The sequence below is a fragment of the Lucilia sericata genome, unplaced genomic scaffold (assembly GCF_015586225.1).
Source record: "Lucilia sericata isolate MDLA Ls3-8-SP2 unplaced genomic scaffold, ASM1558622v1 Contig000644F_arrow, whole genome shotgun sequence".
In the NCBI taxonomy this organism is placed as follows: Eukaryota; Metazoa; Arthropoda; class Insecta; order Diptera; family Calliphoridae; genus Lucilia; species Lucilia sericata.
The window spans coordinates 61,696-88,736 of NW_023994650.1; the positions used below are offsets into that span (position 1 = coordinate 61,696).

The window sequence follows — 27,041 nt, forward strand, 5'->3', positions numbered from 1 at the left end:
CAGTTCTAGTTCCAGTCTAGTTAGTTCTAGTTCAGTTCATTAGTTCAGTTCTAGTTCAGTTCTAGTTCAGTTCTAGTTCAGTTCTAGTTCAGTTTCTAGTTCAGTTCTAGTTCAGTTCTAGTTCAGTGTCTAGTTCTTCAGTTCTAGGTTCAGAGTTCTAGTTCAGTTCTAGTTCAGTTCTAGTTCAGTTCTAGTCAGTTCTAGTTCAGTTCTAGTTCAGTTCTAGTTCAGTTCTAGTTCAGTTCTAGTTCAGTTCTAGTTCAGTTCTAGTTCAGTTCTAGTTCAGTTCTAGTTCAGTGCTAGTTCAGTTCTAGTTCAGTTCTAGTTCAGTTCTAGTTCAGTTTGTAGTTCAGTTCTAGTTCAGTTCTAGTTCAGTTCTAGTTCAGTTCTAGTTCAGTTCTAGTCAGTTTCTAGTTCAGTTCTAGTTCAGTTCTAGTTCAGTTCTAGTTCAGTTCTAGTTCGTTCTAGTTCAGTTCTAGTTCAGTTCTACTTCAGTTCTACTTCAGTTCTAGTTCAGTTCTAGTTCAGTTCTAGTTCAGTTCTAGTTCAGTTCTAGTTCAGTTCTAGTTCAGTTCTAGTTCAGTTCTAGTTCAGTTCTAGTTCAGTTCTAGTTCAGTTCTAGTTCAGTTCTAGTTCAGTTCTAGTTCAGTTCTAGTTCAGTTCTAGTTCAGTTTCTAGTTCAGTTCTAGTTCAGTTCTAGTTCAGTTCTAGTTCAGTTCCAGTTCAGTTCTAAACTTTACCCTGGACCAGACTTATAGACTATAATCCCTAGTCTATAGACAAGACTATAGTCCCCAGTTTCTTTAAAATTTCGGAATAATTAAAAAAAATCCTCCAACTCACCTTCATCGGCTGCATTAACAGTTGTGACAATAATTGATTCGGTATGCCACTGGTTAAAAACTGTGGATTGGCGGCAACTAAAGCCTGAATCTTTTGCAAAACCATGGCATTGATTTTCGACTGTGTAGATAAACCGCTATTGGCAGAATTTGTGGAAGACGGTTGGGAATCATAGCCCATGCCCATGCTCACTTAAGAAACAAAATTTACGAAAAAGAAAACAAAAACAGAAAAAAAGAAAAGAACACAAAATAGTAAACAGATAAATAGTGTATTTCAAAATAAATTAACTTATAAACTAGAAAAGTAAATAAATAAAAAGTAATAAATTAAACAATAAAGGCTTAAGATGAGCAATAGAGTTAAAATGTTAAAAGAGTTTTAATTGGGTAGAGTAAAGAGTAAATGTTGGTGGTGTAGGGGGGGGGGGGTTGGTCTGGTTGTTTGAATATTAAGTTAAAGTATAAAATGTAAAGAACAAAATTATTTGCCAATTTATAATTTTTGTAATGAATTGGTTTCATAATTTAAATTTAAAATAGTTTAAGGAAGTGAAAATTATAAAAATAATTAAAATTTTTGGTTTATGTTGTAATAGTTTTTCATTTTAGTTCAAATTAAAATTGACATTTTCGAAAGGTATGTGAAATTTCAAACACAACAATGTGTTGGTTGGATTCTGTTAATAACTGAACAAATGCCAAGAAACTTTTGAATATTTTTAGTAAATTAATTAGGTTTGTTCATTGATATTTAGGTAAAAGTGTTATAATTTTGTTATATTTCTTTAGAAATTACATAAAAACTTAAAAACTTTTATAAATTTTAAACAAAAAAATTATACTTATTTGGTTGTTCAGGAAAAAAACACATTATTTTTCTTTAACACACTATAGAGAGAACAAAAATTTTGGTTGTTACCAACATTACTCGACTTACTCTGCGCCAATACAGACGCTGCCATATTAAAATTAGCACAAGCTTGATAATACGAGGCTGCCGTATGTTGTGCACTTTTTGCTGTTGAGGCTGCAGTTGCTGGTTTTTTGCTTAAAGCTTGAGAGCTTGAACCAATGTCTAGATTAGCTACAACACCACCTATCCCAACACCATCATTTAGCAATGAATTGACGTTAGCAGTAGTAGCAGTAGAAGTAGCTGTAGCTATATTAGCATTAGTTACACTACTGCCACTAGCATTACTAAAACTGGGTGCTAGTCCAGTAGCGGCAGCTAAAGCTGCCATGCCCATTAGTTGTGTTGTATTAAAGGGTGTCATAGCCATTTGGGCATAAGTACTAGTTGCAGATGGTCCTACTTTGTTGACATTAGTGGCAGCAGCTTTTGAACTACTGGGAAATGCTGCAGCTGCTGCTATTTTAAGCAGCATTTTAAAGTTATAAATTATAGTTAGTAAGCAGTATGAAAGTTAGTAGATAAAGATTTAGTTAGTTTTTCTTTTTAGCTTGGAATAATAGTTCATTTGCTAAACTTACCAGAGGATGAGGTTGCTGTCTTTTTCGGCATATTGTTATTTGTTTTGGCTGCTGCAACGGCTCCTGGCTGATTTGTGATTAGTAATGAATTGCTATTGCTGTGCGCCTGTTTTTGTATGGTGCTATTTTTAGCGTATGTAACGGCTGTTTGTAAATCACGTCCTCCTCCTGGAAAAAAAAAATAAATTAATCAGAAAAAAATTAATCTTTTTTTGAAAAATTACATATTACACTAGACTATAGACTGTACTAAAGACCATACCATAGACTATAGAATAGAGTATAGTATAGACTGTAGAATAGACTATAGAATATACTATAGACTAGACTTTAGACTAGACTATAGACTAGACTATAGACTAGACTATAGACTAGACTATTGGCTAGAATATGTACTAGTTCTATTGGCTAGAATATGTACTAGTTCTAGTTCAGTTCTAGTTCAGTTCAAGTTCAGTTCTAGTTCAGTTCAAGTTCAGTTCTAGTTCAGTTCTAGTTCAGTTCTAGTTCAGTTCTAGTTCAGTTCTAGTTCAGTTCTAGTTCATCTAGTTCAGTTCTAGTTCAGTTCTAGTTCAGTTCTAGTTCAGTTTAGTTCAGTTCTAGTTCAGTTCTAGTTCAGTTCTAGTTCAGTTCTAGTTCAGTTCTAGTTCAGTTCTAGTTCAGTTCTAGTTCAGTTCTAGTTCATTCTAGTTCAGTTCTCTAGTTCAGTTCTAGTTCAGTTCTAGTTCAGTTCTAGTTCAATTCTAGTTCAGTTCTAGTTCAGTTCTAGTTCAGTTCTAGTTCAGTTCTAGTTCAGTTCTAGTTCAGTTCTAGTTCAGTTCTAGTTCAGTTCTAGTTCAGTTCTAGTTCAGTAGTTCAGTTCTAGTTCAGTTCTAGTTCAGTTCTAGTTCAGTTCTAGTTCAGTTCTAGTTCAGTTCTAGTTCAGTTTTTTAGTTCAGTTCTAGTTCAGTTCTAGTTCAGTTCTAGTTCAGTCTAGTTCTAGTTCAGTTCTAGTTCAGTTCTAGTTTCAGTTCTAGTTCCAGTTCTAGTTCAGTTCTAGTTCAGTTTCTAGTTTCAGTTCTAGTTCAGTTCTAGTTCAGTTCTAGTTCAGTTCTAGTCATGTTCTAGTTCAGTTCTAGTTCAGTTCTAGTTCAGTTCTAGTTCAGTTCTAGTTCAGTTCTAGTTCAGTTCTAGTTCAGGTTCTAGTTCAGTTCTAGTTCAGTATCTAGTTCAGTTCTAGTTCAGTTCTAGTTCAGTTCTAGTTCAGTTCTAGTTCAGTTCTAGTTAGTTCTAGTTCAGTTCTAGTTCAGTTCTAGTCCAGTTCTATCAGTTCTAGTTCTAGTTCTAGTTCTAGTTCTAGTTCAGTCTAGTTCAGTTCTAGTTCAGTTCTAGTTCAGTTCTAGTTCAGTCTAGTTCAGTTCTAGTTCAGTTCTAGTTTCAATTCTAGTTCAGTTCTAGTTTCAGTTTCGTTCTAGTTCAGTTCTAGTTCAGTTCAGTTCAGTTCTAGTTCAGTTCTAGTTCAGTTCTAGTCAGTTCTAGTTCAGTTCTAGTTCAGTTCTAGTTCTAGTTCTAGTTCTAGTCAGTACTAGTTCAGTTCTAGTTCAGTTCTAGTTCAGTTCTAGTTCAGTTCTAGTTCAGTTCTAGTTTAGTTCTAGTTCAGTTCTAGTTCAGTTCTAGCTCAGTTCTAGTTCAGTTCTAGTTCAGTTCTAGTTCAGTCTAGTTAGTTCTAGTCAGTTCTAGTTCAGTTCTAGTTCAGTTCTAGTTCAGTTCTAGATTCAGTTCTAGTTCAGTTCTAGTTCAGTTCTAGTTCAGTTCTAGTTCAGTTCTAGTTCAGTTCTAGTTCAGTTCTAGTTCAGTTCTAGTTCAGTTCTAGTTCAGTTCTAGTTCAGTTCTAGTTCAGTTCTAGTTCAGTTCTAGTTCAGTTCTAGTTCAGTTCTAGTTCAGTTCTAGTTCAGTTCTAGTCTAGTTCTAGTTCAGTTCTAGTTCAGTTCAGTTCTAGTTCAGTTAGTTCTAGTTCAGTTCTAGTTCAGTTCTAGTTCAGTTCTAGTTCAGTTATAGTTCAGTTCTAGTTCAGTTCTAGTTCAGTTCTAGTTCAGTTCTAGTTCAGTTCTAGTTCAGTTCTAGTTCAGTCTAGTTCAGTTCTAGTTCAGTTCTAGTTCAGTTCTAGTTCAGTTCTAGTTCAGTTCTAGGTTCAGTTCTAGTCGTTCTAGTTCTGTTGTAGTTCATTTCTGGCTTTTACTCTGGACTAAAATCTAGCCTATAGTCTGTTATGTAGACTAGTCTACAGTCCGGACTAAACGCCAATATATAGACCGATTTATCATCGTTGAATAGAGCTAATCATTGTATGAATCACCCCACAATATTACTACAAAAAATAATTTTTAAAATAAAGTCAACAACCTAGAGTCTTTACCCAATAACCTTGACATTGTAGTATTTTACACAGCCAATTAATTTAAAAAAGATAAACTTTTAAAAGCCCTCATAAATACATAAGTTATACACAATTTTTTTATATGTAGCAATAAATAAAACACATATTTTTATCTATGTTGTAAGACATTCTAAATAAGAAACTAATATTACTTGTATTTGAAACCCCCTTTCCACCCATTTCCTAAGATCATATAGAGTGTTTAGAAATTGCCCCAAAATATGCAAAAAAAAACTCTCCCTCTCAGTTGTAAGAAAAAATTTCTACTATTTCCGCTATAATGAGTAGATTTTTTTTGGTTCGAGATGTAAATAGTTTTGTATGAGTATGTTTTGTTTGTTTATAAAAGAGAGTAAAAAGAAAAATCGGAAAAAAACGTGCTTATTGGAATAGAAAGAAGGTGGTGGTGGCAAATGGTGGTTGTATGTATATTTTTTGGGATTTTTTTTTTTCTGTTTTAACCAGAAACAAAATAAAAAGCACGTGGTCATCCAACAAGTTTTTGTTTCTATTTTGTAATTTATATTTAGATGGCATTGCTTTTTTTCTGTTTTTGCTGTAGTTGTTGTGGTAGTTAATGGTTTTTTCTTTGTTAATTTTTTTTGGGGCAAATAGAAGAAAAATGTGTGTGAATTAAAAGAAAAAAGGTGACCAGCTATAAAATTGACATAGAACTGAACTAGAAATGAACTACAACTGAACTAGAACTGAACTAGAACTGAACTAGAACTGAACTAGAACTGAACTAGAACTGAACTAGAACTGAACTAGAACTGAACTAGAACTGAACTAGAACTGAACTAGAACTGAACTAGAACTGAACTAGAACTGAACTAGAACTGAACTAGAACTGAACTAGAACTGAACTAGAACTGAACTAGAACTGAACTAGAACTGAACTAGAACTGAACTAGAACTGAACTAGAACTGAACTAGAACTGAACCTGAACTGAACTAGAACTAAGACTATAGACTATAGACTAGACTATAGACTAGACTATAGACTAGACTATAGACTAGACTATAGACTAGACTATAGACTAGACTATAGACTAGACTATAGACTAGACTATAGACTAGACTATAGACCAGACTATAGACTAGACTATAGACCAGACTATAGACTAGACTATAGACTAGACTATAGACTAGACTATAGACTAGACTATAGACTAGACTATAGACTAGACTATAGACTAGACTATAGACTAGACTATAGACTAGACTTTAGACTAGACTATAGACTAGACTGTAGACTAGACTATAGACTAGACTATAGACTAGACTATAGACTAGACTATAGACTAGACTATAGACTAGACTACAGACTAGACTATAGACTAGACTATAGACTAGACTATAGACTAGACTATAGACTAGACTCGACTACAGACTAGACTACAGACTAGACTATAGACTAGACTATAGACTAGACTATAGACTAGACTATAGACTAGACTATAGACTAGACTCTAGACTAGACTATAGACTAGACTATAGACTAGACTATAGACTAGACTATAGACTAGACTATAGACTAGACTATAGACTAGACTATAGACTAGACTATAGACTAGACTATAGACTAGACTATAGACTAGACTATAGACTAGACTATAGACTAGACTATAGACTAGACTATAGACTAGACTATAGACTAGACTATAGACTAGACTATAGACTAGACTATAGACTAGACTATAGACTAGACTATAGACTAGACTATAGACTAGACTATAGACTAGACTATAGACTAGACTATAGACTAGACTATAGACTCGACTATAGACTCGACTATAGACTCGACTATAGACTAGACTATAGACTCGACTATAGACTAGACTATAGACTAGACTATAGACTAGACTATAGACTAGACTATAGACTAGACTATAGACTAGACTATAGACTAGACTATAGACTAGACTATAGACTAGACTATAGACTAGACTATAGACTAGACTATAGACTAGACTATAGACTAGACTATAGACTAGACTATAGACTAGACTATAGACTAGACTAGACTAGACTATAGACTAGACTAGACTAGACTATAGACTAGACTACAGACTAGACTAGACGGAACTAGAACTAGTATATAGATTGTTCTTTAAACCAATAATTTAAGCTTGTTTTTAAACTGGTTTATAATTCATTCTATTATCCGGTTTATTGTGTGAGATTTGGTTATCTATGAAATTTAGTTGGTTACATTATTCTCAAAATATGACGTATACATTAGAGTTCATTATCAGTTCGGTTTGGATACTTTTTTAGCTTGATTTTGGCTGTGTAAAGCAAACAAAATTCAATAAAAAAATAAAAAATTATAATAAATAATAACAAAAATGTGCTACAACAATGTTTTTAAGTAGATGCGGTCAGAGATTTGTTTCTAGAGGTAAAAAGGGGAGATTTTTTTGTTCAGTTTTAAAAGTTAAAAAATGTGTTTGTTTTAAATAAAAAAATTAAAATAAAACACGTGGTTGTGCCAGTAACCGGCATAATGAACTCTACTAATTATTTTTGTAGACCAGAAAACATTTGAATAAATATTTACATTTATACATATTTATATAAAAATAAAATATAAATAATGAAAGGAATAACAAGTTTTACAAGATATTTTTATAATAATTAGGAATTTCTTTTAATATTTTGAATTAAATATAAAAGTTTTTGAACAAAAACTATTTCTATAAACATTAAACTTAAACAAGGTCTTTTTCACCATAATTAACATTTCTTAGTATTCTCCAAAGATTTAATATAATAGTACTTAAGCCTAAATATTTGACTATTTTTTGCTTTGTACACAAAACCCAATTAATTTTAAAAAATTTGGTATATAAACTACATGAGTAATTTATATTTTCAACCGTATTCAAGTCCAAGAAAACCATGTGTTTTATTTTTTTTTCAATAAAAACATATGTTTGTATGTGACGTGTTTATTTTAGTAGACCTTAATATGGTCAATATGTTTAATGGCCTAAAATGTTTAAAATATTTTATTGGTTTAGTTGTTGAAAAAAACTATTATTATTCTCTCAAAAAATTTCATTGAAATCGAAAGTTATTAAAAATTATCATGTATTTGTTGAAATATGTTTGTAATTTAAATAAAACCGGTTTATTAAATAAATATTATGCTTCTCTTTTTTGTTTAAATATTAGTAATACGATAATCATATGGTTGGGTAGATAAATTAATAAATTCATTTGTTTACATGGATAGTGTGAAAGAAAAATTAACTTGTAGGAATTTAAAATATACAATTTATAACAGAAAACTGACTACAAACAAGAGAAAAACCTCGATTATAGAGCAGAATATCGACAAGATCATAGACAAGGCTACAGTTCAGTTAACAGATCAGACTATAGTACAGAACTAGAATCGAACTAGAACAGAACTAGGACGGAACTAGAACAGAACTAAAACAGAACAGAACTAGAAATGAACAGAACAGAACTAGAACAGTACTAGAACAGAACTAGAACAGAACTAGAACAGAACTAGAACAAACTAGAACAGAACTAGAACAGAGCTAGAACAGAACTATAGCAGAACTAGAACAGAACTATAACAGAACTAGAACAGAACTAGAACAGAACTAGAACAGAACTAGAACAGAACTAGAACAGAACTAGAACAGAACTAGAACAGAACTAGAACAGAACTAGAACAGAACTAGAACAGAACTAGAACAGAACTAGAACAGAACTAGAACAGAACTAAAACAGAACTAGAACAGAACTAGAACAGAACTAGAACAGAACTAGAACAGAACTAGAACAGAACTAGAACAGAACAGAACAGTAGAACTAGAACAGAACTAGAACAGAACTAGAACAGAACTAGAACAGAACTAGAACAGAACTAGAACAAAACTAGAACAGAACTAGAACAGAACTAGAACAGAACTAGAACAGAACTAGAACAGAACTAGAACATTACTAGAACATTACTAGAACTGAACTAGAACTGAACTAGAACTGAACTAGAACTGAACTAGAACTGAACTAGAACTGAACTAGAACTGAACTAGAACTGAACTAGAACTGAACTAGAACTGAACTAGAACTGAACTAGAACTGAACTAGAACTGAACTAGAACTGAACTAGAACTGAACTAGAACTGAACTAGAACTGAACTGAACTAGAACTGAACTAGATCTGAACTAGATCTGAACTAGAACTGAACTAGAACTGAACTAAAATTGAACTAGAACTGAACTAGAACTGAACTAGAACTGAACTAGAATTGAACTAGAACTGAACTAGAACTGAACTAGAACAGAACTAGAACAGAACTAAAACAGAACTAGAACAGGAGTAGAACAGAACTAAAACAGAACTAGAACAGAACTAAAACAGAACTATAACTAAAATTTAACTACCCGCCATTCAGCTTTTTCCCTTACTGATATTAAGTATTACGATAATCGAATTGAAACATCTTAAAGAACTCGTTTATTTCCTCATGTCTTTAGCAATTTCTTTACATTAAGGAAATTGTTATTTATTATTCTCCTTCTCCTATCCCTCTACTCGTAAACTAATTCTTCAACATATGCTTAGTTACACAATTATTATGTTAATCATATTTTAAAGCTTGGACAGGTGTATAAATCGAACGACACTAAGGATAATGAGTTATAAAATACACAATGAGGGGGAATAAATACACAAGAAAACCATCAACAAAATTTTGAAAACGAGCAAAAGGAGTTAACTAATAGAGGCATGAGTTATGTCTAGAACATTGATTGGGTGTAGGTTGACGTTATGAAGCTCTAGTCAAACTTTATAACTGATATGAGACAAATATTGGTTTTCACACAGCATACTCTCACATATGACTGAGTTTGTATAATTTTAAACAGAAAACAACGCATTATTAAAATGGTAATAGAAAATCAACATATAACAAATAAATGGCTGCTGCACATATTCAACCATTCTGGCATATTTGAACATTATATATTAATAAGATTGCAAGACGCACACATAGATATGTTATATATAGCAGTTTACCTTTAATTATATGCACGATATCGTTATGTATGAGAAGTATATGCAATTGCTACTTGCAATTATAATGAGCAAAAAGTACATAAATATAATTAATTTTATGTTATTGTGATTGTATATGTATACAATCATAGATTATATAATACGATTTGTTACGAAACTTGACCATTTTAGAGAAGGCTGAGATAGTGATTTTATAATTAAGGATATGCCCCTTTTAACTAATTAGTGTAGATGTAGAAGTAGTAAAATTTGAAGTCTATACCTTAGTTTAGTTCCATTTCTACTTCAGTTCTAGTTCAATTCTAGTTCAGTTCCAGTTCAGTTCTAGTTCAGTTCTAGTTCTGTTCTAGTTCTGTTCTAGTTCTGTTCTAGTTCTGTTCTAGTTCTGTTCTAGTTCTGTTTTAGTTCTGTTCTAGTTCTGTTCTAGTTCTGTTCTAGTTCAGTTCTAGTTCAGTTCTAGTTCAGTTCTAGTTCAGTTCTAGTTCTAGTTCTAGTTCTAGTTCTGTTCTAGTTCTGTTCTAGTTCTGTTCTAGTTCTGTTCTAGTTCTGTTCTAGTTCAGTTCTAGTTCAGTTCTAGTTCAGTTCTAGTTCAGTTCTAGTTCAGTTCTAGTTCAGTTCTAGTTCTGTTCTAGTTCTGTTCTAGTTCTGTTCTAGTTCTGTTCTAGTTCTGTTCTAGTTCTGTTCTAGTTCAGTTCTAGTTCTGTTCTAGTTCTGTTCTAGTTCTGTTCTAGTTCTGTTCTAGTTCTGTTCTAGTTCTGTTCTAGTTCTGTTCTAGTTCTGTTCTAGTTCTGTTCTAGTTCTGTTCTAGTTCTATTCTAGTTTACGTTTATAGTTCCGTACTTTCAATCTTAATAAATTCTTTAACACCTTCAGTCCAAATTTAAAGAGCTGCTTTAACTAAATAAACTTTATTTTATAATTATTTATTAGTCTCTAAATTATAAATCACACCCCAATCCTAATTAACTCACTCATACTTATCTACTCTGACTCACAACGAACATACACTCCCCCCCCCCCACTTTCTACTTCTTCATAATCACACTCTTTCCCTTTCTATCCAATATATTGCAATAATATAAAGTGTCCTGTTTTCGCCTTAACAGACGCTCAAATAACCCTTAATTCATTAATAACGCTAACGTTGTTCCATTTCGTTATTGTATTTATTGGCATTAAACGGACTGAATATAGTCGTTGTCATGACCATCTAAATTCGTACATAATTGGGAAGTAATGGTGTCGGTGGGGGGGTGCGGGGGTACAGAGTATAAGTTTAGAGTAAACAAATGTTACAAAATGTTTTATTCTTGAAAGTATATGTAGCTAAATAATTACATTTGCATAATTATGAATCTATTGGAAATAAATTGTGAAACAAAAACATGAGCAAAATTTATATTGGACTGACAGTAAAGTAAGAAATCAGATTTATATATATCAACAGTAAAACTTCTGTAATATAAACTTGATGAACAGATTTCTGATGATTGCCAAACCCGACTTTCTTTATTTATGTATATTTTGAGAAATATTTAGTTAAATTTAATAATCCAATTATGAATTTAAAAAAGATTTTTTATAAGTAGGTTCCACTGTAGTTTTATATGCCTTTTAAATGCATTAAACTTACGAAGTATATAACTCTGCTAGATACTGCAATATATTGTACATGAAATTTTACATAACTTTTAGCCATATTTCCTCCATAAATGTTCGAGCTGTATGTGCATTTACAATCATGTACCCCTTTTCTGGGAAACTCAAGGTTTAAGCAAACTACCAAAATTTTACACCACTTCCCTTTTAATTTTAAACATGCAGTAGATGCAGTGGTATTTGTTAAATGGTTTTGGCTACGAAAAGGCAAAGTTTTTTGGGGAAAATATGTGCTTACTTAAATTTTTGGAACAAAAGTATGAGTTTTAAAAAACCTTAAATATTGAATGATGTTTTGGTTTGGAGAAAACTTTTATTGAATAGCTATAGGGAGATAGTACGCACTAATAAATTGATGTTTTAAAATCTATAGTTCCTAAAGTATCTAATGTCCAGCAATGTTCTGTTCTAGTTCAGTTCTAGATCAGTTCTAGTGCAGTTCTAGTTTAGTTCTAGTTCAGTTCTAGTTCAGTTCTAGTTCAGTTCTAGTTCAGTTCTAGTTTAGTTCTAGTTCAGTTCTAGTTCAGTTCTATTTCAGTTCTATTTCAGTTCTAGTTCAGTTCTAGTTCAGTTCTAGTTCAGTTCTAGTTCTGTTCTAGTTCAGTTCTAGTTCTGTTTTAGTTCTGTTCTAGTTCTGTTCTAGTTCTGTTCTAGTTCTGTTCTAGTTCTTTTCTAGTTCTGTTCTAGTTCTGTTCTAGTTCTGTTCTAGTTCTGTTCTAGTTCTGTTCTAGTTCTGTTCTAGTTCTGTTCTAGTTCTGTTCTAGTTCTGTTCTAGTTCTGTTCTAGTTCTGTTCTACTTCTGTTCTAGTTCTGTTCTAGTTCTGTTTTAGTTCTGTTCTTGTTCTGTTCTAGTTCTGTTCTAGTTCTGTTCTAGTTCTGTTCTAGTTCTGTTCTAGTTCTGTTGTAGTTCTGTTGTAGTTCTGTTGTAGTTCTGTTGTAGTTCTGTTCTAGTTCTATTGTAGTTCTGTTCTAGTTCTGTTCTAGTTCTGTTCTAGTTCTATTCTAGTTCTGTTCTAGTTCTGTTCTAGTTCAGTTCTAGTTCTGTTCTAGTTCTGTTCTAGTTCTGTTCTAGTTCTGTTCTAGTTCTGTTCTAGTTCTGTTCTAGTTCTGTTCTAGTTCTGTTCTAGTTCTGTTCTAGTTCTGTTCTAGTTCTGTTCTAGTTCTGTTCTAGTTCTGTTCTAGTTCTGTTCTAGTTCTGTTCTAGTTCTGTTCTAGTTCTGTTCTAGTTCTGTTCTAGTTCTGTTCTAGTTCTGTTCTAGTTCTGTTCTAGTTCTGTTCTAGTTCTGTTCTAGTTCTGTTCTAGTTCTGTTCTAGTTCTGTTCTAGTTCTGTTCTAGTTCAGTTCTAGTTCTGTTCTAGTTCAGTTCTAGTTCTGTTCTTGTTCTGTTCTAGTTCTGTTCTAGTTCTGTTGTAGTTCTGTTGTAGTTCTGTTCTAGTTCTATTCTAGTTCTGTTCTAGTTCAGTTCTAGTTCTGTTCTAGTTCTGTTCTAGTTCTGTTCTAGTTCTGTTCTAGTTCTGTTCTAGTTCTGTTCTAGTTCTGTTCTAGTTCTGTTCTAGTTCTGTTCTAGTTCTGTTCTAGTTCTGTTCTAGTTCAGTTCTAGTTCTGTTCTTGTTCTGTTCTAGTTCTGTTCTAGTTCTGTTGTAGTTCTGTTGTAGTTCTGTTCTAGTTCTATTCTAGTTCTGTTCTAGTTCAGTTCTAGTTCTGTTCTAGTTCTGTTCTAGTTCTGTTCTAGTTCTGTTCTAGTTCTGTTCTAGTTCTGTTCTAGTTCTGTTCTAGTTCTGTTCTAGTTCTGTTCTAGTTCTGTTCTAGTTCTGTTCTAGTTCTGTTCTAGTTCTGTTCTAGTTCTGTTCTAGTTCTGTTCTAGTTCTGTTCTAGTTCTGTTCTAGTTCTGTTCTAGTTCTGTTCTAGTTCTGTTCTAGTTCTGTTCTAGTTCTGTTCTAGTTCTGTTCTAGTTCTGTTCTAGTTCTGTTCTAGTTCTGTTCTAGTTCTGTTCTAGTTCTGTTCTAGTTTTGTTCTAGTTCTGTTCTAGTTCTGTTCTAGTTCTGTTCGAGTTCTCTTATAGTTCTATTCCAGTTTAGTTGGAAGGATTAGGAATCCAACCTACTAAAAATAATAAAATTTTTACTGTTACTAATTGCACGACAAACTTCATACTTTAGAAACCACATCAGCAACACTTCTCTTTTCCCACTGAGGCAAGCTTCCTTAACCAAACTTTCTAATAAAATTTTATAAATTAAAATTTAAAACATTTTTGTTTCCTTTTTTAACAAATGAATGAATGAAAGAAAGGGGTTTTTTTGTTTCATTTGCGTCAAGCAAAATAGGAAAATAACTTTTTATGCGTTCCTCTGAGGTGGTGGGGGAGGGAGGCTATACACAACACAAGAATTGTGTTATCTGAAAATAAGTTTTAAATAAACTAAAGTAGGAAAACAATTTTATAGTATAAAAGTATTTATTTTTAGAGTTAAAGAGACAGCCAAAGGACTATAAAAGGAGTGAACAAAAATAGTTGTTCCTTTTCAACTATTGTTGTTGAAAATGTTTGGGAGAGGGAGCAACAAAGTTCAATGGGAAGGGGGTGCTATGAGTTCCTGAAGTTAAAGAATGTTTTGTTTATTTAATAAATTTTAATTGAGTTTGGAGTTTAAATTTTATTTCTTTTCAAAGTTTGTTTCTCTGGAGTTAATATTTGGGGGTTAACTAAAGTTATTTCTAACTTACCTGGTACTTCTATTTTATCTGGATCTTCATCTTCATCAAAATCTGAACCGGAATCTTCATCAAAATCGTCATCCACGTCAAAATCAACGTTTGAACGTTTTGTGGAAGTCTGTAAAAGAAAAGAGATTTAAATTTTAATTTTAAAGAAAAATTTAGCTGGATTTTCACAAAATTTTAAAATTTCACTAAAATTTCAAATTTTTCCATATTTTCTTTATTTTAACATCCTGTATACATTTGTTCAACATATAAAATCAATATTCTAGAAATAGTCTAGGAATTAACATAAAAATAACCATACAAATCATAGTTTTTAAAGAAAACTCTCAAATATTTCAACATTTCAAAACTTTTCTTGAAAAAAAAAAAAAACTCACTTAGAAAAGCAAACAAATATTGTTATTGTTATAAATTTAAACTTTTTCTTTAAATATATTTAAACTTTTCTTTAATTTCTTTAATACTACAAAATCAAAATCCCGGTTCTTTATATTTTGTTTTAATGAGGTCTTTACAACACCTACAGCACTTTATAACTGGCAATTTGAGTCTAGCGTTAAAAAGGCAAGAGCTGTATAAAATAATTTCATAAAATGGCAACAGGACATGGTGAAGAATACACAGACACAGTTACAGACACATTAAGAGCTGCATGGTTTGCAAAAAATGGAAGACTCGCAGAGCAGCCAACATTTGCAGCAGCAGTATAGAGAAGAGGTATAACAGAAAGGATGATAGGACAGCATACAACGATAAATGAGAAACGTGGTAAACATAAATGGTAACTAGCTTGGGCTGGCTGGCAGTACATATAATGTTGTTTTTTTTTTTTGGCAAAGGAGGCAACATAATACTCTTACCGAGGATAAGTTCCTTTATATGGGGGAATTTTAGTTTGAATGTGTAGGCAGCAAGGTACTAGTAATTATAAATGTTTAATTGAGGAATCTTTATTAAACAAAAAGAGTTACCAGTACAAGGAAATGTAAAAAGAGAGACATGGAATTTATGTTAATACATACATTTAAAAGGTATACAAATGTATGTATAAGTAGTTATAATCGTATAACTGTAATTTGAAATATAAATATTTGTATAGGATTATTATTATTATTATTTATAAATCATTATAATATGATTATAATTTATTATAATGGGATTATAATCCATTATAATCCCTTATTTAAGATTGTTATTGTTTAAAAAGCATTATAATTTATTATAATGGCATTATAATCAATTATAAACCATTATAATAGCATTATAATTAATTATAATCTGTTATAAAAGGATTATAATTTATTATAACACATTATAACTAAATAATAATTAGTTATAATATATTCTTTGTGGATTATAATTATTTATAAAGCATTATAATTCGATTATAATTAGTTATAATCCCTTATTATAGATTATTATTGTTTAAAAAGCATTATAATTTATTATAATGGCATTATAATCAATTATAATCCATTATAATAGCATTATAATTAATTATAATCTGTTATAAAAGGATTATAATTTATTATAACACAATAATTAGTTATAATATATTTTTATAGGATTATAATTACATATTTATAAAGCATTATAATTCGATTATAATTAGTTATAATGTATTATAATAAGTTTATAAAAATTTTAAACATGTTATAATCGAATTATAATTAATTATTATGGACTATAATAGTATTATAACTGAATTGTAATTAGATATAATAAACTTTAATTGTATTATAATTATTTATACATCATTATAACCAGTAATAATCCGTTATAATACGTTTATATTTAATTTTAACACATTATAATTAGATTATAATATATTATAATACATTATAATTGGTATATAATTAAGCGTACTGCACTTTAGTAGGATTTAAATTCGCGTTAATGCATTATAACAGAATTATAATTGATTATAATAGAATTATAATAAGTTAAGAACAGTTATAATTATCTTTCATGCATTATAATGCAATTATAAATAGTTATAATGCATTATAATGAAATTATATTAAATTATAATAAATATAATTTGTTTAAGTTCATTATAATAGGATTATAACTTATTATAACACATAACAATGGAGTTATAATTAATTATAATACATTATAATTAGATTATAATTATACATAAAGCATAAATACATGATTTTAATTTGTTTTATAATATAATGAATTATAATAAGATTACAATTCATTATAATGCATTATAATGTAATTAAAGTATTATAACATGATTATAATTATAATAATTAACATTATAACAGAATTATTGTGAATTATAATCCATTATAATAAGATTATAAATAATAACAATCCATTATAAATGAATTATAATTAGTTATAATACATTATAATCGCATTATAACAATCCATGAAGCATTATAATTGGATTATACTTAATTATAACACATTACAATAGAATTATAAATGACAATAATGGGTTTTAACTGGAATATAATAAACTAAAATAAATTATAATTAGATAATATTGGATTATAATTAATTATAATACATTATTATTGCATTATAATCAGTTATGATACATTATAATAGGATTATATTTCAACAACATATTTATAACCATTTTCACGCCCCACAGCACCTGGTCACCTAACCAACCAAAAGGAATAAAACAACAGGCAAAATGCAACCAACAACAACAACAGACACAAACGAAAAGTTGAACAAAGCAATCACATTTTTGAGGAATGAGCAAAACGGCAAACCCCTTTATTTCTCCAGACACCAACAAAGTTGCAACGCAAAACAGGACACTAACAGAAACATAGAGAAATGCAAAAAAGTAAACATGAAATGGCAGAAAGGATACACAAATCAACGTTATGTACAAAAGAACATTACATTCGAAGGGGGAGTAGGGTAGAGACTATAGATAAAAGTTTTGCTAACCAGCATAGATCTATACATGGAAAGGAACTAGTACATTTAAAAACTTTAAAAGCAAACTTTTAAAAATGCCAAAAAAATGATATACACTCCCTGTTGTAGGGCAAAAGAGTTCCCATAATCTAGTAGATATAAAATGTTTAAACATTTTGGTAGTTATTGGAGAGAAAAAGGTTGTTAAACAAAAATTTTAAAAAATAAAAAATAAGAAAAAGGGGTTTTAATGAAGAAGATGAACTGTAGTTCATTTACCAAAAACGCAAAATAATTGGATTATAATTTATTGTTATGCATTATAATGGGATTATAATCATTTACAATACAAAATAATTCGATATAATGAATTATAATTCGATTATAATCTATTATAGTACAAAATAATTGGATTATTATCAACTTCTACATGTTAGCATATGATTATAAGATATTATAAAACATTATAATTGTGCAATTGGTTATGACAAATTATAATTGTATTATAATGAGTTATAACACATTATAACTTAATTATAATCAAAGTATTATAATTGAATTATAATTAACTATAACACATTATAATATGATTATAATCAATTATAACACAAAATAATTGGATTATAATGCAATAAATAAAATAAAACATTTATTTGATTATAATATACTATAAAACATTATAATTTGATTATAATCAGTTAAAGCAAATTATAATTCGATTATAATAAGTTATGACGCATTATAACTTAATTATAATACATTATAATGGTATTATAATCAATTATAACACAACATAATTGGATTATAATGCAATTTTTATTTCATTTATTTGATTATAATCAGTTATAACTAATTATAATTGAATTTTAATAAATTATGACGCATTATAACTGAATTATAATTTACTATAAAATATTATAATTGAATTATAATTAATTACAAGACATTATAATGGGATTATAATCAGTTACAATGCAAAATAATTGGATTATTATCAACTATGACATTTTATCATTTGATTATAATATATTATAAAGCATTATAATTAGATTATAATTAATTACGATACATTATAACACATTAAAATTCATTATAATATGATTATAATAAGCTTTAAAACATTATAATGGGATTATAATCTATTATAACACGTTATAATTTGATTTTTAATAATTATATTGCAACATAATTAGATTATTATCAATTATAACATTTAATCATTTGATTATAATATATTATAAAACATTATAATTAGATTATAATTAATTACGATACATTATAACACATTAACACATTATAATTGGATTATAATAAGCTTTAAACATTATATAATCTATTATCACACGTTATAAACAATTATAACACATTACAACGAGATTATAATAGTTAATAATGGGTAATAATTTTATTCTAACTATTTATAATTCATTATAAAGGAATTATAATAATCTTTATTACTCAATAATTCGATTATAACCAATTAATACATAATAATGGGTTTACTATCGATTATAAAACATAATAATTGGATTATAATTAATTATAATAAATTATAATTGCATTATTAGTAGTTATAATAAAATTATATTTAAAACTGTTTATTTTTGGGTAAACTAAGGCACCACAAAGTATTCTTTTTAATATAAAGCAAAAGTTTTAACTTTAAAATCCCCCTAAAGTAAATTTCTTCAATTATAACTTTATTTATTTTCCCAAACCAATATGATAAAATAAACAAAAATATATTATCAATTTGTCACTTTGTTGCCAACTACCACACCCATAAAACTTTTGTTTTATAAAGAAAAAAAATTTAAAACATTTTTTAAAACTATTATAAAACTTTTAAATTTTAAACTAAAAGAAACAAAATTTAAACCGGAAATTAAAAATAAAAACAAAATCCTTTAAAACACACATACCACAAAAAAAAAATAACAGAAAAAATGCCATTGACATGGAATATAATAAAAGCAACACAAATGACCTTGTAATATAAAAGACAACATGGCAGTTACCAGAAAAAAAATTATATACAAATAAATTTGTAGTATAAATGTGTCCTGCTAAACCATATTCTAAACACACAAAAAAACATCAAAACATTTATTCCTACCAATAAGGAAGTCTATAAAGAGAGTCATAAGCGAAAAAAAAATATATAAATATAAACACATGCAAATCATGTTCATGTGTTTTTTTTCTGCAATTGCAGAAATAGACACAAAAAAAATCCACATAAAATCTTAAACGAATATAAAAATAAAAACAAAAAAATCTTGATAAATTTCCAAACAAAAAGAAAAATATAACAAAAACAAAAAAATAACAAATATATGTAGTTTTTTTTTTGCTCCTTTAATATATAGATAAAAATAAAGAAAAAAGAAGAGATTTTCTATGGGAAAAAATGTAAAGCATACATACAAATACTCCGCAGTAAAAATTAAAAAAAATGCTCTTATGTTGAAACTAAAAGAGAGTTTGGAAAAAAAACTTAAAAATAATCAGAAAGGACGAAAGAAAAGAGAGTTGTGACAACAGAAAGTTAAAACTTAAATAATTTTATTATAAAAACCAATATAATTGCATTATAATTTATTATAATGTATTATTAATAAGTAAAAGACAACATAATTACATTAAAATAAATTATAATACATTATAATACATTATAATTGCATTATAATTAATAATGTGTTATTATTGAATTATAATAAATTATAAGAGATTATAATGCAATTATAACTAATTTTAACAGATTATAATGAAATTATAATTAATTGTATAGCATTATAACCGATATAATATACATTATAACAAATTATAACAGAATAATATATAATTATAACACATTATAATTGTATAATAATGAATTATATTGCATTATATTTTTACTATAACTAAATATAACAGATTATACTGTAATTAAATGTAATTATAGCACATTATATCAATTATATAGCATTATAATTGAATTATATACATTATAAGAAATTATAATAGGATTATAATTAATTATAATATATTTTAATTGTATTACAATGAATTATCGATGAATAATCGATTATATAGCATTATAATTGAATTATAATACATTATAACAAATTATAATAGGATTATAATCAATTATACCACATTTTAATTGTATTATAATGTATTATATTGCATTATAATTAAATTATAATTTATTATATTGCGTTATAATTAAGTATTTCACAGTGTAATTGTATAATAACTAAATATTTAGCATTTTAATTAATTATAATAAAGTACAGCAAATTATAATTAGTTTATAATTAATTATAACAGATTATAATTAATTATAACATTTTATAATTAATTATAACATTTTATAATGTATTATTATTGTATCATAATCAATTGTGTTGCATTATAATTGATATATTATAAGTTTTAACAAATTATAATAGAATTATAATTAATTATAAAACATTATAATTGTATTATAGTGAATTATATTACGTTATAATATAATTATAATAACGTACAACACATTATAATTAGATTAGAACTAATTATAACAGTATATACTAATTATAGCACATTATATTTGTATAATAATCAAATATATAGCATTTGAATATAATTATACTACATTATAAGAAATTACAATAGAATTATAAATAATTATAACACATTATAATAGTATTATATTGAATTATAATGCGTTATAATTAAATTATAGTTAATTACAATACATTGTAATTTAGTAAAACACATTATAATTGTTTTATAAATAAACATAAAGCATTATAATAGTGTTATAATTAATTATAATACATTATAACTAGATTATAATTAATTATAAAACATTATAACTAGATTATTATTAATTATAACATATTATTATTGTACTATAATTTGCTTTTCTCTAAATAATTTATATTTTACTTTAAAGCCTATCAAAAGTACGTTGCCTCTGCCCCTGTAATTATTTTAAAAAATTCTAAAAAAAATTCTCTTTTTTTCCTAAATTCATCTCTACTCCCCTGATTATATACAATTCTCTAAGAGAATTTATTAAATATACCTGATAAATACTCCTAGGTTTTATTATTCCCAACGCCTGCGCTTTTCCTTATATACCGCAAAACCTAGGGGTTTATATAGGCAACTATTTGTTGTAGTTTTAAAATTCTCTGTCTGTTTAAAACAAACCATAAAAAAGTGGGTGTATTTTGTAGCGCTGCCCCCTCTATCAGTTTTTGAACTAAGTTTTGTATATAAAACATACATAAATTTAACGAATTTGATGGGAAACTGTTGAAGGTAGTGATAAATAATGTTGTTTTTTTTTTCTTTGTTGTATGGGATTTATGCTGTGAGTGTTTGCTAGTGATTTTTGTTTGTGTGTGTTTTTAGCGAACTTTTCTTTACAAATTGAGATATTAAAGGTGTAAGGATTTAAATTTAATAAAGAATTATTTAAAAACATAAAATAGAGGATTTTAAAGAGAAATAAAGATCTATTAATGGCAGAGAAGGAATTGGGGAAAAATTAAGTTTTCGACTAGACTCTATATACATGCAGACAAAACCATAGTCTGGAAAATGAAACATAGATTACACTATTAGGTTGACTATAGACTAGACTATAGACTAGACTTTAGACTAGACTATAGACTAGACTATAGACTAGACTATAGACTAGACTATAGACTAGACTATAGACTAGACTATAGACTAGACTATAGACTAGACTATAGACTAGACTATAGACTAGACTATAGACTAGACTATAGACTAGACTATAGACTAGACTATAGACTAGACTATAGACTAGACTATAGACTAGACTATAGACTAGACTATAGACTAGACTATAGACTAGACTATAGACTAGACTATAGACTAGACTATAGACTAGACTATAGACTAGACTATAGACTAGACTATAGACTAGACTATAGACTAGACTATAGACTAGACTATAGACTAGACTATAGACTAGACTATAGACTAGACTATAGACTAGACTATAGACTAGACTATAGACTAGACTATAGACTAGACTATAGACTAGACTATAGACTAGACTATAGACTAGACTATAGACTAGACTATAGACTAGACTATAGACTAGACTATAGACTAGACTATAGACTAGACTATAGACTAGACTATAGACTAGACTATAGACTAGACTATAGACTAGACTATAGACTAGACTATAGACTAGACTATAGACTAGACTATAGACTAGACTATAGACTAGACTATAGACTAGACTATAGACTAGACTATAGACTAGACTATAGACTAGACTATAGACTAGACTATAGACTAGACTATAGACTAGACTATAGACTAGACTATAGACTAGGACTATAGACTAGACTATAGACTAGACTATAGACTAGACTATAGACTAGACTATAGACTAGACTATAGACTAGACTATAGACTAGACTATAGACTAGACTATAGACAGACTATAGACTAGACTATAGACTAGACTATAGACTAGACTATAGACTAGACTATAGACTAGACTATAGACTAGACTATAGACTAGACTATAGACTAGACTATAGACTAGACTATAGACTAGACTATAGACTAGACTATAGACTAGACTATAGACTAGACTATAGACTAGACTATAGACTAGACTATAGACTAGACTATAGACTAGACTATAGACTAGACTATAGACTAGACTATAGACTAGACTATAGACTAGACTATAGACTAGACTATAGACTAGACTATAGACTAGACTATAGACTAGACTATAGACTAGACTATAGACTATAGACTAGACTATAGACTAGACTATAGACTAGACTATAGACTAGACTATAGACTAGACTATAGACTAGACTATAGACTAGACTATAGACTAGACTATAGACTAGACTATAGACTAGACTATAGACTAGACTATAGACTAGACTATAGACTAGACTATAGACTAGACTATAGACTAGACTATAGACTAGACTATAGACTAGACTATAGACTAGACTATAGACTAGACTATAGACTAGACTATAGACTAGACTATAGACTAGACTAGACTATATACTAGACTATGGACTAGACTATAGACGAGACTACAGACTAGAATATAGACTATAGACTAGACTATAGACTAGACTATAGACTAGACTATAGACTAGACTATAGACTTGACTATAGACTAGACTATAGACTTGACTATAGACTAGACTATAGACTAGACTATAGACTATACTATAGACTAGACTATAGACTAGACTATAGACTAGACTATAGACTAGACTATAGACTAGACTATAGACTAGACTATAGACTAGACTATAGACTAGACTATAGACTAGACTATAGACTAGACTATAGACTAGACTATAGACTAGACTATAGACTAGACTATAGACTAGACTATAGACTAGACTTTAGACTATAGACTAGACTATAGACTAGACTATAGACTAGACTATAGACTAGACTATAGACTAGACTATAGACTAGACTATAGACTAGACTATAGACTAGACTATAGACTAGACTATAGACTAGACTATAGACTAGACTATAGACTAGACTATAGACTAGACTATAGACTAGACTATAGACTAGACTATAGACTAGACTATAGACTAGACTATAGACTAGACTATAGACTAGACTATAGACTAGACTATAGACTAGACTATAGACTAGACAATAGACTAGACTATAGACTAGACTATAGACTAGACAATAGACTAGACTATAGACTAGACTATAGACTAGCCTATAGACTAGACTATAGACTAGACTATAGAATAGACTAGACTATAGACTAGACTATAGACTAGACTATAGACTAGACTATAGACTAGACTATAGACTAGACTATAGACTAGACTATAGACTAGACTATAGACTAGACTATAGACTAGACTATAGACTAGACTATAGACTAGACTAAAGACTAGACTATAGAAGAGACTATAGTCTCGATTATAGAATATACTAGACTTTGTTTAGATTTTATTTATATTTGGTAAAACTTGTTGCTAACATTCTTATACATTAATAAAACAATTGAATAAAAAACGTGTTTATAAAACTAACTAAAAGATTACAAAAACAACAAAGAACTTAAAAGACAACTAACAACAATAAATGTTAACAATAATTAAGTAGATTTATAAATAATTTTGTTAATAAAACCATTAAATAGATAAAAATAAACAAAATGATATTTTCGCTAAAATTTAAACATGAAAAATTAACAACTTCATTAATATTTAAATGATTTTAAATAATAAATACAGAAATTTAGAAGGAAAGTAGATTATTTCATAAATATTAAGAAATGTCTGCTAAATTTGTTAGTGATTTTGTTAAATAACATTTGTAAATAATTTAAAAGTAAAAGAATATTCTTTTATAAAACGAAAGAAAAAACGTGAACAACAAAACATGTGTTTTTTAAAGAGTTTACACATGTTTTGCAACCACTGTGCTTTAACAGCTGAAGCAAATTATTACGTTATACGTAAGTAATACATAAGAGTAAAAGAGACAGCTATTAGGCTATAACAATTTTGACAGTTGATAAAAGAAGAAAATGGAATAGAAAGGAATACGAAAATTTTTGCAAAGAAAAAAAGCAAAAACAACAAGAAAGAAAAAAAAACCTAAAGAATTATACCAAAAAAAAAAATTAAAATTTTTCAAGATAATTTGAAAAAGAAATTAAAGGAAATAATAAACAAATATTTAAAGACTAATGTTAACTTGCTATTAATTAGTTCAAAAATATTTTAAACTAATAAGAAAACCCTCAAAGAAGTTAACAAATCAGGAAATGAAAAAAAGCCAAAATCATATGAACAATTTAGCAGCAGCAGAATATTTTTTTTACGTAAAATCTATCACGTAAAAGAACTTACCATTTTATAATCTGTATATTGTTTGCAATTTTATAGAAAACTTTTTTTTTTTAATAACGAAAGCAAATTGTTGCTTTATGTGGCTCTTATTAGGCCTTTTTTGAGATATTTTACTTTTTTTCTTCACCAATAAAACACTTTTTATTTTGTTAACACAATTACATTTGCTCTTGCTGCTGGAAAGATGACTATTGTATTTTTATTTCTTGTTACTTTTTTTTAGTGTAATTCTTTTACTTTTTTTCAATAAACAAGTCACTGTAGAAATTTCTATTCCCCTTCCCGACTGCTAGGCGTTATTTTCTTTTTTTATCTGCTTTGGCAAATTATTTTTCTTATTAACTTTTTTTTTTGCTACCCAAACCGTATTCACTTTTTTTTACTCCATTCACTTGTATTTTTTTTGTAATTATTGTTGTTGTTTTTGCTTTTTAGTATTTCTTCTTTTTACCGCACGTTTTTTTTTCCAACGAAACACACAAATTTCTGCTGGCACGACCAACCAGTTAAAAAATTACCGCACAAATGAAAAAGCAATCAAATTTTTTGCTGGCTTTATAAAGAATTTTTCTTTTGTTGTTGTTATTTTTCAATTTCAGTTTTCTTTTTGACATTTAAAAGGGTTGCCTGCCTGTCTGCTCTAACTGTGTAGTAGAAAATCGCCTATATGTAAGCGTTTTGTTATTATTATCTTATTAAAAAGAAAAAACCACAAAAAATTTAAAATTTTTATAAAAATAATATTTAAATAAACTAAACTTTCTAAAATTATTTAAAATTTTTATTCTTCTTCTTTTAAAAATCCCCTATTTTACGGTAAAATCTGTTAAACATTTTTTCATTCCTTTTTTATTTAATATGGCAATGCTTATCAGCCATGGTGTTGTTGTTTTTCAAGTAAACAAAGCGAAAGAAAAAGAAGAGTGATTTGTTACAAAGAGTTGCCAATTGTGGGATTTCTTTTTTTGTAGGTTTGCTGTTAGTATGCAAAATATGTATGTAATCAAAAGTAAGATAAAAAATATATTAACTAAATAATAATTTCAAGAATTTTGTATTAAAATAATAAAATTTTGTATAAAAATAACAAAAAATCTTAACAGCAATTATTACTTTTGAAACAACACAAAAATTCTTATTAGAAATTAGCTCTGTTCTATAGAATATCTTTAAAATAAGGTACTCTTTAAAGTACTTTTTATAAAAGTTTTATAAAAAAACAAAATTTATTAACTCACATATTTATCAACATATTCATATAATTTTTATTTTAAATTAATAAAAAATAGTAGAAATTATTTCTTAAAATTCGTTTACTTACATTTTTTCATAATTTTTTTACTAAAAGTGAACATTTGATGACTTTATACAAGAGATTTAACAATAATATCTGGCTACTCCAACTGTTCAACCATAACAATAACGTAAACAAGGTAAAGCAGTATAAATGGAAAGCAATGCTGCAATAGGAAAAGAGAAAATAATAAAAAAGTCATTTATTACACATTATGATGAAATATTGAAGAGAAAAGGACACACTGGGCGATTATTTCTAGAAGTTTAAGGAATCAAACATGGCTACTCTAACTGTTTAGCCATAATAAGGTAAATAAGGCTAAACAGTGCGATTGATAATAGTGTTGCACAAAGTAAACATTGAATAACAGATAATACAGTTCTAAAGATTATAATGTTCTCTAAAATAAATAAAATATGAACATATAAAACAGTAATAAGTGGGATTAAACTGTTTAAGACAAAACATTAAGAGAAAAACAAGATGTTTTCTATGTAATTAGAGATTCTATTAGGACTTCATATAACAGTTTAACCATGACAACTAAAGAGAGTAGGTAAATAAGTGAAAATGATAATACTGTTATATAAAGTAAACATTAGAGTAGATAAGACAGGGTGCAGCAATACAAATGGTAATAGAGTGCTAAAAAAAAGTAAACAAAATAGAAAAATGAGCAGATAACAGAGTTTTCAACAGTATAAAGTGAAAAGAAAACTATTTAATACAAAGTAAACATAAACATAACAGAATTCTATAGAGGAAACTTTACAGATCA

General features: G+C 28.2%; 1 protein-coding gene across 1 annotated transcript in view; it reads right to left on the reverse strand.

Annotated features, from left to right (window-relative positions):
- LOC119606996 (protein strawberry notch) overlaps positions 1 to 25,503 on the reverse strand; it is a 33,485-nt gene extending 7,982 nt beyond the window's left edge. Inside the window, exons 1-4 of the mRNA XM_037960683.1 lie at positions 24,967 to 25,503; positions 14,186 to 14,294; positions 2,340 to 2,507; positions 844 to 1,034 (exon numbers count right to left, since the gene is read on the reverse strand). Coding sequence (XP_037816611.1) covers positions 844 to 1,034; positions 2,340 to 2,507; positions 14,186 to 14,294; positions 24,967 to 24,969 — 471 coding nt within the window. The 5' untranslated portion in view covers positions 24,970 to 25,503. The remainder of the gene's footprint in view (positions 1 to 843; positions 1,035 to 2,339; positions 2,508 to 14,185; positions 14,295 to 24,966) is intronic.
- Positions 25,504 to 27,041: the final 1,538 nt, after the last annotated feature.